This window comes from Mugil cephalus, chromosome 7 (assembly GCF_022458985.1).
Source record: "Mugil cephalus isolate CIBA_MC_2020 chromosome 7, CIBA_Mcephalus_1.1, whole genome shotgun sequence".
Lineage (NCBI taxonomy): Eukaryota > Metazoa > Chordata > Actinopteri > Mugiliformes > Mugilidae > Mugil > Mugil cephalus.
Window position 1 is genome coordinate 8,760,372 of NC_061776.1, and position 14,553 is coordinate 8,774,924.

The 14,553-nt window shown below is 42.0% G+C and overlaps 1 protein-coding gene across 1 annotated transcript in view; it reads right to left on the reverse strand.

Moving 5' to 3' along the window:
* pigk (phosphatidylinositol glycan anchor biosynthesis, class K) overlaps positions 1 to 14,553 on the reverse strand; it is a 37,901-nt gene that overhangs the window by 1,601 nt on the left and 21,747 nt on the right. Inside the window, exon 10 of the mRNA XM_047589610.1 lies at positions 14,403 to 14,478. Within this exon, the coding sequence (XP_047445566.1) occupies positions 14,403 to 14,478 (76 nt within the window). The remainder of the gene's footprint in view (positions 1 to 14,402; positions 14,479 to 14,553) is intronic.

The window sequence follows — 14,553 nt, forward strand, 5'->3', positions numbered from 1 at the left end:
CACACCGTCTCTCATACGAACACAAAGCGTCGCACACAAACGGGCGAGCGGCAAAGCTCATCAGTACACCTCCCCTGCCATGTGTTTGTCCCATTCACTGCCACATCATCACTTTGTGTACGATTATACTTTTAAATCCCGCTTGTATTAAACACGCATCTCACAAGGAGCACATTTATATGCTAATGCGCCGGCAATATTCCGGTGGAGAGATGAGATTTAACCTCTAAAAAATCTTCCTAACTCCTCAGTTGGCGACAAAGCTATAGATGCGCTGCGCGGGTGCACTTAAGAGATTTTGTTATCCCTCTACAATACAAGCTGCCATTATCCAGACGGGAAATCACTAGTCAGACAAGGCAACCCCCCAAAGCCAAAACATCAAGACTCGGCAAAGAGGATGAGCGCCCAAGGATGTACTCCAAGTCTGCGCGAGGAACAAATTGTACACACAACAGTAAGGACGACATATAGCGCTGTAAAGCGGCTACACCACTACTTAGGGGATCCATGTCTGCCTCAGTTCTACTACAGTGTACGTCCATACAGGCTCGGCACATAACGCTCACTTTGCAGAAACTGCAGCGGAGGCTGGAGCCGGGCTGACAGCCGACTGACAGGCCCCGGAGGATTAGACGCTGGTGTGAAAAGCCCCGTCTTGAGTCATTACTACCCACAACCCTCACAGCCTGGCCGCGACCGAAAAAGGCCAGTTATCTGCAACCGGCCAAGAGCATCGGATCAAACCAGTAATTATCAATAATCCTGACGTTTACAAATGGAAGCTTCATGAAGGTCTTTAATGACTTTCTGCAACGTGATTTCATTTGACACATTTATAATGTGACTTAGTGTTAAGAGCGATGAAAAAAAAATGATGGCTGTGAAGGAGAGTCAATATACACAGATCAGGCATAACATTAAAACCACTGACAGGAAAAGTAAATAACGTTGACCATCTTATGACAATTCATGGTTCTGCTGGGAAACTCTGGGACCTGGAGATGTCGACATAGCTAGACCCGACCAGACGCTCCTTGATGGAAGCAGCCACACACACAGAAGCGCTTTAGGAACAACTGCGACAAACATGAAGAGCAGCACAACCTGTATGGACGCCCTAAGCAGTCACGCATTCACACATATTACGAGTTAATTTCCTCTGTTTTCTCAAGATCTCCAGTTATTTATCTCGTTATCTGGGGAAAACAAGCTCTGTTTTCTCAACGTCTCCAGAAACATTATCCAGCAAACATTAAAGCACAAAACAAACAGCTCACCTTACAGCAGGCCTGCTACTGTTATTACCACGTCATTACTTAGTGTTAAGGGCATCCACCAGTCAGCGTGGCAGGTCACGTACAACAGAACTCTCTAGAATTAACTATATCGAGATCTCAAGAAAACAAAGTTTGTTTTTCCAAAGTTTATGAGATGAATAACTCAGAGGAAATTAACTCGTTATCATAGGAAAACACGGGAAATAATATGCATGACTGGCTTCCGTTGACCTGGCCTCCAAAGTCACTAGATCCCAAACTGATCAAGCATCTGTTTGGGTGGGACCCCTCCCACTCCCCTCAACCCACAGCACCCAAAGGCCACTAATAACTTTCTGTTTCCAGACACCACAGGACGCCCTCAGAAGACCCATGTCCACTCTCTGATGAGTCACAACTAGTCTGGAGGCACAAGGGAGATCTACACAATAATAGGAAGGTGGTCATAATGTTATGCCTGATTGTTGTATTTACTGAAGGCTAACACTTTTAATGTAATATCTAAGTAACACTATTGTGCTGACATTATTAAATTAGTTCATCTTATTTAGTTTAACGAAAAAAGGTTTTGTTGTTATTTTGTCAAAGCAAAGAACCGAGAAAAGTTTAACTAGAATCCAAACAGATTTATCACCGACACACAACCCAGCTGTGAAATTCTTGTGGTGTTGAGAAACACAACTTAAAAACAAATTAAGCGCGCGAGAATATCAGAAGTTCCTTAAAGAGTGGTATAAATCATGTAGATGCTAATCAAGTACAGGCAAATGAAAGCAACTATAGAGAAATCGCCTCCACTTGTGAAAACTCTTTACTTTAATTATACTCAGTGCTCATGTTTAAACTCTGAAATCTGCTTTGACTTTTCTGATTTATGGCAGTAAAACAAATGTAATGAATGCAGTCATGAAATTAAACTTAAAATGAGCTCAACACATTCAAAATTATCCACATGCCAGTGTCGCAAACTAACAAACAACAAAAAAATTGCCTCTTTAAAATAAGTGTACAACTTTTAGAGTGTACTGATTGACTGAGCCGTGACAGTGTTGTACCATAACGTAAAAACAAGTTTAAGAAAGGCAACTGGACTTGTAGAGTTTTTTTTTTTGTTTTCTGAAGCTGTTTCACCACAGATCCAGGTAGCTTCTTCAGTTCTAAGGGACCGGTGGGAAGATGAGGTTTAAATAGGACCATGTGTGGATGAAACTAGCTTGTCGTATTTCTGTCAGCGACCAGAAACTAGCACAACTGATGTCCTTTAACAGCTGGATACTTACCCATCATTGATCGGGGAACTGTTTGTACTTGTCTTCTTTCGCTATGACTTAAAAAAAAATGGATATACCATTACCTGGATGACTGAGAGAGTGTTTTATCGTATTGTTGTTGTGTATTTTATTGTTTTACTGTATTAGAAAGCATTCATTTTAATAAATGTACCTAATGAATTGCCCAGTGAGAGCATGTTTATTAGGGGTTTGGGCTTTGACACATGCCAGCATCACCAATATTCTTCAAGAAAAATGCGAGTGTTTGGAATTACTATAATAGATATATACCCACCAGGGTATTGGGCTAATCACAGATAGAACGATATCTCATCTAATCTTGGTGGCTAAACGCTGGCGTTTCAGTTTTCAAAGTGTCCAGTTGCATTGCAATTACACTCAAGTAAGTGTGGGGCCTCATATTTTTGCTGAATTTCCCTTTACATAGGAGGCGAGGACTGCTGAATTGGCATATAATGGGAGTGAAATCCTCTGCTGTATTTTTGTGATATTTAAATCGGAGGCTGGCACACACACACAGCACTGTAGAGTGTGTGTCCAACGCGTGTCTGAAATCACCACCCACCGAGCGCTAAATGCCAGTAAAAATCTGTCTTTGGCCGCTGAAATCTCATACACAGGTTGTAACGTCTGACCACCTGTTATATGTGGCGGATTTCTTGTCCCTGCCGGCCAACGGAATCAGTGCGAAACAATGGCTTTATCTCAAACAAGCTTTTCAGTGGCTGACTACAAAGCTCCTGCACTTCATCCTATTAATTCAAAGGCGTTTAGAAGAGGCGCCGATGTTCACAATACTTCTCAGAATAATGAATATTAATTGCCTTTCCTGGTGACTATTATTGTAAATTCTTATTAGTTCAAGAGCTCAAGGTAAGTCAAGGGAAAAGTTAATTTTAGGAAGCGCGTGGCTGCGTCCTCGTGCCTCCGTCGTAACCCTTGTCAAGGCTGTCGTTTCAACCTAAACTCCAGCTCGCGCGCCGGCGCTGCCAGCTTCTAATGCAGAAAGACCGAGGACGGCAGTAAAATTGGATTACGTCTGACTCTAAATTTATTTAACAGCTCAATCAGGCAAAATCAATAGAGCTCCTCTGCCATCCAGAATGCTTAAGCAGAGACACAGAGGCGTCACCTGAGCTCCAGGCTAGGCCTAGCGTTTGACAGCAAAGAATAGAGCTCCTTAACCATCTGAATGTTGTGGCTGTAGTCATTTCAGTGCTCTGAAATAACCACAGAAGGCAAAATGAAGCTAAATCCAGGCTTATAGAGGAGCTATAACACATGAGTCACAACGGTTAAGTTCTCCTCCAGTCAGTCATGGGTAGCTCTCCTACATACAGTATATCTTCAGCAGATAGCATCTGACGGAAACCAGGAGCCGACAGCGTTCAACAGACAGAGCAACGGAGACAATGGGGCTCGAACTATAAAGGGATGTTTTTAGCATCTGAAACAATGGCTCTTCTGCCAGAGATTTGCAGGAACTAAAGGAAACACATCAGGCGACAGACAGATATTGGTCTCGTTTATCTGACTTCAGACTAGAGCACATCAAACTGGATGATGACTCTAAAAATAGTCACAAAATAAAAATAAAAATAATTCTCATGAGCTTCCCATGAAGTTGAAACACTTCCATTTATTTCCCAAGCGAGATGCACATAATGTGAATCTTGCCTCATGCTTCCACCAGATTTAGATCAAATATTTTGATCATGGCCTTCAAAAAAAAAAAAAAGAAAAAAAAACAACATTTGTACAGGTGCTAGTGATGAGATGAAATGTGATTCAGGAATGCCAGTTTGAGTAATGGACTCATCATTTTCAAGGTTTTGCCAGGCACTAAAACATTGCACCACAGTTTATAATACTGAGACAGGATTTCACAACTCACTGCAGCGACAATTTTACCCCGAAGCTCTGTGACTGTGAGGCTAACACTAAATTACACCATTTACATTGTAAATCAATCCAGCTGAAATGTGCAGTTAATGTGCAGCTTGACTGGACGGAGCTGTGTGTTGTGGCAGGAGTATGGCTGTTTATTGAGACAGTTTCAGTTTGTGTCAAAACCAAAGATGTATTGTATCATTATATGTTGATCAGGCATGTGTTGGTCTGCCTATGTTGTCAGGGGGTGGTCTCTAGGTCCTATGGCTTGATGGGAGGGGCCTCAGTGATTTATCCCACATATACGTGATCAATTTGGGATCTAGTGAATTTGGAGGGTTATAATAGAGTTATTAGGGTTAGGGTTATCATTAAATTGTCACAAGATGGGCAGTGTTATTCACTTCTCCTGTTGGTGGTTTTAATGTTGTGGCTGATTGGTATTGTATTTGTATTTGTTTTAGTTCAAATATCAAGAGTCTTTTTCAAGAATGACTGAAAACCAAGACGCATTTTCCTTTTAACTTTTGTTTGCTGCTGTGGATTCATTTTTAGGATTCATTTTATTTTAACTTTAACACTCCATTTCTGTTAGGGATGTCAAGTTTGATGTACCATAACAGAAAAGCCCAGAGCCTCTGTATATATGATTCGTGTACCTAGCCAATGTTTGTAATTTGGTCTACTTGAGGACGTCTGCCAAGTTTGAAGTGTGTTGCAGTCCAGATCAGTGGTCAGCCAAGATTTTGGGCTCATCTTTCCATTTAAAAGCCTGAATGTGTCAGGAGGTGATACTAAAAAAGCTATTGGTTCCTAAGTCTAGTGGACCGTCAAAGTTCTCTCACAATAAAGCTGTGTGGGGATCTGTGTTGTTCCATATTTACGGGGGCTAGTCAGCTGTGTTGAGTCTCTCCCTTTAAATCAAACAATGACGCAACTGAGTGGATCATGTGGACGTGAAGCTAGTAGATGTTGAACAGTAGTTATTCACAAGGAAAAAAAAAAGAGAGAGAGAAGACGTCTGAGGAGATGGATAGTAGGAGACAGAAGACCAGCTCTTCTGTCCACAGAGACATGGACCAGTTACAGCTGTTGTGCTCTGCACTGCCATGACGTGGTAGTCATATTTCTGGGGAGGTGCACTTTAAACTGTGGCACTGGTCTGACAGAGAGCCATAAATCTGGCTTTTATCCAAGGGGAGTAATGGTACGGCAATAGTTTTTGTTGAGTAACATTAAAGGTCTTATTGGCCATAATTCTTACTCAAATTCTAAATGGAAATAAATAATGTACTTGCTTTTTACTTTTAAATATAAAATAAATAAAACAATGTTTACTAGGCAGGATTGCAGTTTCAGCTTTGAGAGTTGCACAAATTCCACTTTCTTTCTGTCCTCTCTGAGGACACAACTACATTCTCTATATAAACTTTACTAGAACTGTGGATAAACTGGATAAAATCGAGCTTATGTCTCTTACAGTGTGAACTCTACATGGTGGCTGGCAGATACAGGATGAGCAGAGAAGTTGCGGAAAGACGGGTAAAAATGTGTGGTGTAGCTTCACTTAACACATCGTACAAGATGGTTATATAAAGTACACACTGTCTGACTGCTGGCAAACCAAACGGACGTCTCATGCCAAAAGTACCGTATACCCCTACAATAAATAAATCAGGCCCATAGAAATCTCAACAATGCCTGTTTTACCAGAGGCAAAGAAACTGCACATAAATACATTATATCACGTTTTCTAGCCATCTGTGTTTCACAGGTTGTAGTGAACAGATTTCCTCCTATTTTAATAAATGTAGTTATCTACACAGGAGGCACAATGGCTTGTATTTTATATTTCCTAAATGACCACACTAGTTTGTTTGAAAAAGGACGCATTGGCACAGTGCAACACCTGTGAAAAACTTAATACTGCCAAAGGAGGATGCACAACAAACATGATAAAACACCTTCGCCTGCATGGTATAATAATTAACCGGTTTATTCTTCAGGTTATCTGCAATGTACGCAATGAGATGTGAACGCACCAAAGGTGAGTCGACCTGCGGTCAAACCCCTGCTCCTTCAAAAGGCTAATATTAGAATAAATCACTGTGTCCTGTACAGTGCCTGATATCTGCCGCTGAATCTCCTCTTTTCCTTGGATGCAGAGCGCTGCCACGATTGTTAAACAAGTTTTGGAGATCGCTATACAAGCTATATATAAACACAGTCGCCGTTCACCTATGCACTTCCATTAACGATTGTGTAACAACATATTTGATTTGTTTGATTGAAAAAAAGGAACAAAAATCTCTGCCCTTCAGAGATCAGTCTTTATGGGAGTAGAACAAAAGTTATTTTTGAGCTGAAGCTTCTACAATGATACAGTCTGTCAGGCCGTCGAGTCTCAGTATCAGCGTCAGAGCGAAAAAACGAGACAAAATGCGATAAAATCCAGGGTTGATTGCTGAGTACTTGACCCGGGTCGTTTGACCTGATGGAGCGAAAAACCTGGGTCGTCGCGGGTCGATGTGAATGGGACTATGTACACTCACCTGTGCTGCAGCTCCTTGTTTTTTTAGACTGCTGCCAACTTGTAGTGTTATTTCAGCAAGTTTCAGTTTTACAGTTACAGTTAGGGACCCTCCCATGTAATTGAATACCCTAGTTACAGTACAGCAAGCAAATTAAACTGTATCAAGTTAACTGGCAGTGTGAATAAATAAAAATGGCCTGTGTAAAGGCTTTTTCAAATGAAAAAATTCTCTTGTGAAATATTTGTGACCTGCTGACCTAACAGGAATCAAAATTGAGGATCAGAATCGTTAAAATCCAAACAATGCCCAACCCTACCTACAGCTTAATAACACACCAGAACACCTCCTGTGTAGATAAAGACGAAGTACCGGAGTTGCAGCTCATGTAATGCTCTCTTTATATTTGTGCAAATGTCACTTCCATTCACTTACCCACAACTGACTTAACACAACAAACCAACAGATCACATCTTGATGCTTTTACCTGTATGAACTACAGACTATACGGTTAATGTGTTCCCACTTTCTTGCATTGGCCAAACTGACACTCAATGTGTTACTCGAATGATAAATGGAAATAAATAACGTACTTGCTTTTTACTTTTAAATATAAAATGAATAATAAATGTTTATTAAGCAGGATTGCAGTTTCAGCTTTAAGAGCTACACAAATTCCACTTCCTTTCTCTCCTTTTCTTACTATGCTCAAAATTCGACTTTCGGTCCTTGTCCCAGTTTACATGCAGCGGAGAAAATCGAATAACTGACGGGAACATGTGCTCCTCCTCCACACTAGGTGGCGATATGCGTCTTTTCCGGTGAGTCAATGCCACGTTTATAAGGCCGCCTTTCTGGTTGACCTATTATGTCATATAATAAATGAGTCATTCATGCAGCAGAGCGGCATTTTAAACAACAATTCGATGGATAATAGTTCAGCTTTTTTAATCTCGTACGCAATGTGCACGTTACTTTTGGTGCAGATGTGATGCGCTATCCCTCAGGTGGTTCTTCTGTTTACCTTGACCGTCTTTCTTGGATGTTTTTGTTACAGGGTCATACGCCAGCGCAGCGGTTGTGGCGCATGCTAACATGCATGATCCTGTTAAAAGTCCGATTGAGTGTATACATGCTGGAGAAAATCGATTGCTAATCGCATTATCTGGGTGTCTTAATCGGATAAAGAGATTTTAGTCGGAGTAAAGTGTTTACATGCACTTAAGTTGTCGAGTTGAAGTTAGATTAAGGCAATAATTAGTTTTTTTCATGTGCATGTAAACGTACTGACTGTTTTCGAAGGGGGATATGGGTGGCGCCAAGTATTATGACACTTCGTGTTTCTATAACGTGAAATAGCTAAACGAAAAACTTACACTAGAGTATGCATCAGTATTATATTAATTATATAAAATGACGAAGCATCCTTGAAAAACAAATATATTATTTGATGTGTACATTAGTGTTTTAGTCTAATAAACATGGATGGCCTATACTGCAGCCAGTCACCAGGGGGAGCTGTATTGGCTCTGGATTTGAGGAGCTGTTCCATCCATCTTTATACAGTCGAAGGGAAAAACAGGCCTCTATCTTATAATGACAAAATGATTTATGGTCAGTAATCAAGTTTATTGTAAAAGGGACATTATGCAGCCGTGCTTTGATTAGCCGCTGACACTCCACGCTGAATCCTCAGTGTCCCGTGCAATGGTTGATTTTGACCTGTCTGTTCAAGTTTAGTTGAAGCAGAGACATCTCCCCAAATCCCAATTAAATCTGCCAGCATGGCTGGGCCGTCAGGGTCCGCCATGTTTTACGGTCAAACGGACACGGAGCTGTGACAACACGGATCTCTCCCACTGAGCCACTGACATTCAGCACAGTAATCACATGAATACTGATCTGCCCTGGTTCCCTCCCTGCTCTCATTTTTACTACAACATTACATAACCAAAAAATGGGAGTTGGGACATTCGGTTTCGGCCGTGGTGACTAAGTCGCCGGCATGAATACAAGAAGCAGAGCTGAGGGTTAAACACCTGGAGGACAGGGATGATCACGAGAGACGACTCTGAGATCACGAGAGACGACATGTGGCCGACGGGGGCAGTTGACCTCGGTGACAACGGTTGGCAGAAGTGTGCCATGACTCTGAATCTTTGCGGATGTGCATGTTTATGTATATGTGTGTGTTTTGTGTGTAAGCGGCAGCCCTTTGGGTAGAGAAGAGCAAAGGGAGATGGATCGACTGTGACAGGAAGCCACGTCAGCACAGCCGGCAGTGAGAGGAGCATATGTCAAGATGGAAGAGAGGAGGGAGAGTGGGAGAGAGAGATTAGAAGAAAAAAAAAAAAGGCTGCATTAACTCAGAGGAAAGACAGTGATACCTACACATCTTCACCGGGCACAATTCCCATCCTTTGGTATAAAAAAAATAAGCTATTTTTTGGAATAGAAATACACATTTTTGATGAATTAGCTTGAGTGTAATGGAGACACTGTTATTTAACACCATATGAAATCATAGAGAAACCCGGTCTGCAGCTCAAGCACTAAACATGTACAGAGACTTTTATCTAAAATAATATATTCCATTTTAAGAGTCAGTTAATCAAAAATAATAAAAAAAAAGCTTAAGATAATTTTTCTCTCTAGTATATGTCACTTGTCTTTCCTGGGCTTACTTTTGTCATATGCAGAAATACTAACTTATTTGCAATTAGTTAAGCTCGAAACGAGCCTCACAAGAGTCCAGATTTTCCTAAAATTAGATGTCAGCTTTTATATTAGCTAGTGATTAAGACCATGCACAAAATGTGAAAAATTCTGACTGGCAATGGAGCAGCAAATCCTTAACTTTGAGAGGCTGATATATATATGAAAAATTGGTATCGACCCAAAAAAAAAAATCCATATCGGCCAATCTCTATTAATAACTACTTTCATGGTTGAGTTTTTTTTTTTTTTTTCCAGAAGGACAGTAGGTAGCAGAGGGGGAAAAAAAACTACTGGGCAAATTAAGGAGAGCGAGGAACAGAAACGTTGCAAGCGTTTGGTGACCTTCATCGAAGTCGCCGTTTAAAATCCCAACACTAAAGGACAGAGACTATGTCGCGTATTCACTTCACCAGTAAAAATCAATTAACACAAACCCCTCTGATTGATTGGAGCTAATTAACATGGCCATGCAGGATGCTAAGGGTCATCGAGGGAAGTCTGGGACACGCTGCCAAACACTGGCACTCCAAGGTCAAAATTGCAGCAAATTTATGTTGTGCCGAGGCGGATGAAGGAACAGCAGGCACGGAGCAGTGCCAGGACACTCCACTGTACTGCCTTGACATTTAAGCCCCCGGCAAGTGCTGAGACACTCAAAGTAGCGGGTGAATTATTTTCTCATAAAGCGTGTTTTGCTTTTCCAGAGGATATTAATCGTAATTACTGAGCACCGAAGCCAATTCCAATTGATATCTGATTAAACAATTAGGAGAGGATTTGGCACGCGATCCAAACATCATCCACGTTTCTGAAAAGTGTCCTTGTTGAAGCGTGAGTGAGGGCAGGGGGATGCGGTGAGGAGCGGGAGGGGAGGCGAAGCATTAATTTCCACTGTTTCCATTTCCAATTCTCCGGAGCCATATGGGGCGGCGTCAAGCTGGCAAAAGAACAAATAACAATTTGACGCCAGAGACCAGAACTCACAGCAGCGAGGGAGGAGGGGTGAAAAAAAAAAAAGTACAATACACGAGGGAGTTTAAAAAAAAAAAAAAAAAGTCAGAGCTCCTTGTAGTTATTTCCAGAACTAAACATATTGTGATTAGGCACTGGCATCGGGGAGAGATGTGTGAAGTTGCAAAGAGAAGGTGGCGGGACGAGGGGACTCACCCTGTCACCACCAGCGAGACAACTGCCATCAGTGACAGGGCATTAATCAACCCCTCTCTCTCTAACACACACACACACACACACACAATGAGTGGAAGCTTGTATAGAGTCACCATACAGCACAGCCTTATAAATCCACTGTCAGTCACTCTCCTGCCTTTTCTATTTACAAGCCATAACCTGAGCTACAAGCAAATGGAAAAATGGTTTTCTTAGCAGATAAACACAAAGAAGGAATTGTTTTTGCTGGAGGCACAACTGAAAAATAAGCCACAGACCACTTGGGAACATTTTAGATATAAAAATCTTATGAGATCCAATCTCATCTAGTTCTTCAGATGAGTGCATCTGATCAGCGACAACAAAGGGCGCTGCCACGGGCCGCACGAAAACAAAGACATCTCAGAGGGTGCTGCACGCCGCGCGACAGCTAATCAAAAAGAGGAGAGCTGTCAATAGGCTTGATGGACATTGGTCATTCTGCTGCAGTGCAGACGGACTATGGCGAAGGGGGGAGAGATGACTCAGACTGTCAGAACTCTCATCTTCAACCCAGTGGGAGTGCGAGCCGATAATCGAAATCACTGCCAGGGGTCGTCAGGTTGACAAGAGTGTTTGTGTGTTGTACATGTGGCTGGATTTGGAAAGTGGAGGGTAGAGTAGAGAATGAAAATACAAGAAAAACAAAATAAAAAATAATAAAAAAAAAAAACACATAAAACTGAGTCCAAAGAGAAAAGTGTGTCAAGATATGAAGCCAAGTGGCAGACGACAGACGCTTCGTGGAGTGTTTGTGTGAGCGACAGGGGCAATTTTCCAATAGTGTGATTGTAATTTTCAATCCACAGCAACAAACAGAGTTTACAGAGCGCTCCTAGGAGAGCAGCAGGGCTGCAGATCTGAAAATGGTCAGTGTCTGCAGCACTTTTAGGGCAACTAATTTCCCAGAGTACCGCTGGGTGCGGACACCCCTCCTGTTTCTCATCAGCACACTCAATAAGCGTCCGACAGGGCTCAGTCCTGTGGTCAGTTTCATTTCTCTGGACCGACCGACTGTGACCCCTTTGTTGACTCTGATGTTTCCACCGGCAGGACCTCGAGATTTGTATTTTAAGAAAAAAAAAAAAAAAGAGCAGCTTATTTTGAGTTGGATTTGACCTCTGATTGTGGAAGAGACAATGTCAAATCAAACATCACCAAATCCAGCTCACATTTTGAAAAAATTGGTCTTCAACAGGGAGTTCACAACCCTTAGGGGGTCCGGCGCTGAGGTACTGCAAAATCTTTGGCTGATTAGATATTTTTTTTATATATTTTTCAGATTTCCAACATGTCTTAGTAAAGGGATCAATGGAGGCAGAAGACCAGTCCCATCACTGCTGAGCCAATCACAAGGCGGCGTATTCAATATATTATAGATACTGTGGGAAACAATCCAGGACCTGAGTGCATAATTTCGTCCCAATTCATGCTTCTGTATGGTTGTGAATTACAAATAAAAATCCTGGAATATTACACATTGACTGTGTCCGGTTCCCCACAGTTGGCCGAGATCCTATTCAGTACCCAGGTGAAATATTAGCAGAAGGGAAGCTAACAGTGCAGCTTGCTCCCATGAGGCCAAAAAACTTCAGCTCAAAAACAAGTTTTGGTCTATAGAAGAGGAGCACTCACAGCGGGTCGACCCCGGCATTGTTCGACCTGACTCGCCTTTGGTGCTTCTACATCGACAAAAGTCTGGGGTCGGACCTCCTGCTGTGAGAACTGAATGCCTGTTTTTTCCTCCCTCATACGTCATTGACTGCATTACAGATAAACTGCAGTTTGATGATGACCTGAAGAATGGACCGGTTGATTATTATCCCATGCAGGCGAAGGTGTTTTCTCATGTTTGTTGCTCATCCTCCTTTGGCAGTATTATGATTTTCCCAGATATTGCACTGTGCCAATCTGTCCTTTTTCAAATTGAAATGAAGCCAGACTTTGGAGCTGTGTTTTTTGCAGTCCTTGTTCAGAGGAGTGATGTTCTTTTTACTAGTGGAGCACACCGGGTGCAGTAATACAAACCTTGGAAACAAACTAGTGCGGGAACCATTTATGAACCAAAAAAAATAATCAAAATTCAAACATCTTCTTAACGGTTCTCGGTGCCAAATCTCTACTTAATCTCTACATCAGTTTGGAGGCCCCTGGTCTGATCAATCCACATCAAATGGCCAATTCTGTTTTTATTTATTTATTTCTTTTTCTTTTTTCTTGGGAGGTTGTTGTCCTGGAAACCCCCCGCCCAAAAAAGACTCCTACTTGGCATTCAGCAACTGAAATCACTTGACATGCTTTTACAACTGCTCACTTGTCACGTTCTGCTCTTTGCAATTGTATTAAATACTTTGCTTTTGTTTTATCCAGAAATCATAATCCCTCGGAGGAACTGCGAAATGACATGCTATTAAATTTGGACAGCTTGCTTATGACTAAGTCTTGCTGGATGCGAGCTGTAACTCCTGAATGCTAACAAAGGTTATTAAAATGACAAAGTGATGCCCATTTAGCTTCTGAATCTGTAATAGAGCACGGCTAATTTAGACTTAGTGAGGCATCAGCTCTGAAGTCCTTTTATTAACTTAAAACTGTGCAAATTCAATATGTTTATTTGGTACAACCTTTAGACTTTGAGGTTCCGATCAATATTTTGGGGCAAGTAAACGAATATACCTTTTCACATCCATTAGACGAAGCAGTGTATCTGCCTTTTTGTGTAGTCACTTGCTGTGGCCCTAGTTTAAATTTCATATCACGGGGATTGTTCTTTGTATTTTTAAGCATGTGCGACTCAGAGACAGCTGAACCCCAAACGTAAGCGGCAATGACGTCTGCCGCTGCCTGAGCCAAAGATTAATGCGGCGTCTTTACTTTTCCGAGGCAGAAGTTGAAGTGGAAGTTAGAAATTGTATTTTAATAGGCTCATAATGGAAAAACCTTACGAGAGTGACGCGGGACCAAAGACGGGGGGCTATTTCGAATGCAGAACACATGTAAAGGTGGATTGCGGAGGAAGAGGTGTTCATTTGTGAAGGTCGACCCGACTGAAAGCCGCAATTCATTTGGGAATGAGGTGAATGCACAATACGTCGACCACCACAACCCTGCCTATCCATTCTGCCGGATTTCACGGTGGCCCGTCCGCGCCGAGACCAGGAGGCAGTTGCATTTCACACTTGGAGCCGTCGCCATGGAAACGGCACAAAGACATCTGTTGGTGGATGTTGCACATAACTTTCTCTTCTGCGCCCAAATTAAGGACGAGCGTGGACACACTTCACATAACCGACAACAAAAAAATAAATAGATAAATAAATGGAACAAAACCCCGCAGGAGCCTTGAATAAATGTGCGCCTACGCAAAACCATGAAACATCATTAAACAAAAAATGAAACGCAAGTTAAAAATATCTGGACCGTATCAACACAGCGCGGTTCTGAGTGTCCCCGAGTGACGCCAGTGTTTGTGTGAGTCACTTTACCTGATGAATGATCTCAGACACCGGCAGCTGGTCCACGTACGAGTACGTCTCCTTCTGCACCTCTTCATTCACGAGTCTGAAAGACAACACAGAGCGCTCGTTTAGCATTTGCCCAAGAAGGTCTCCTGCACCCAGGAAACATTATCCTTTT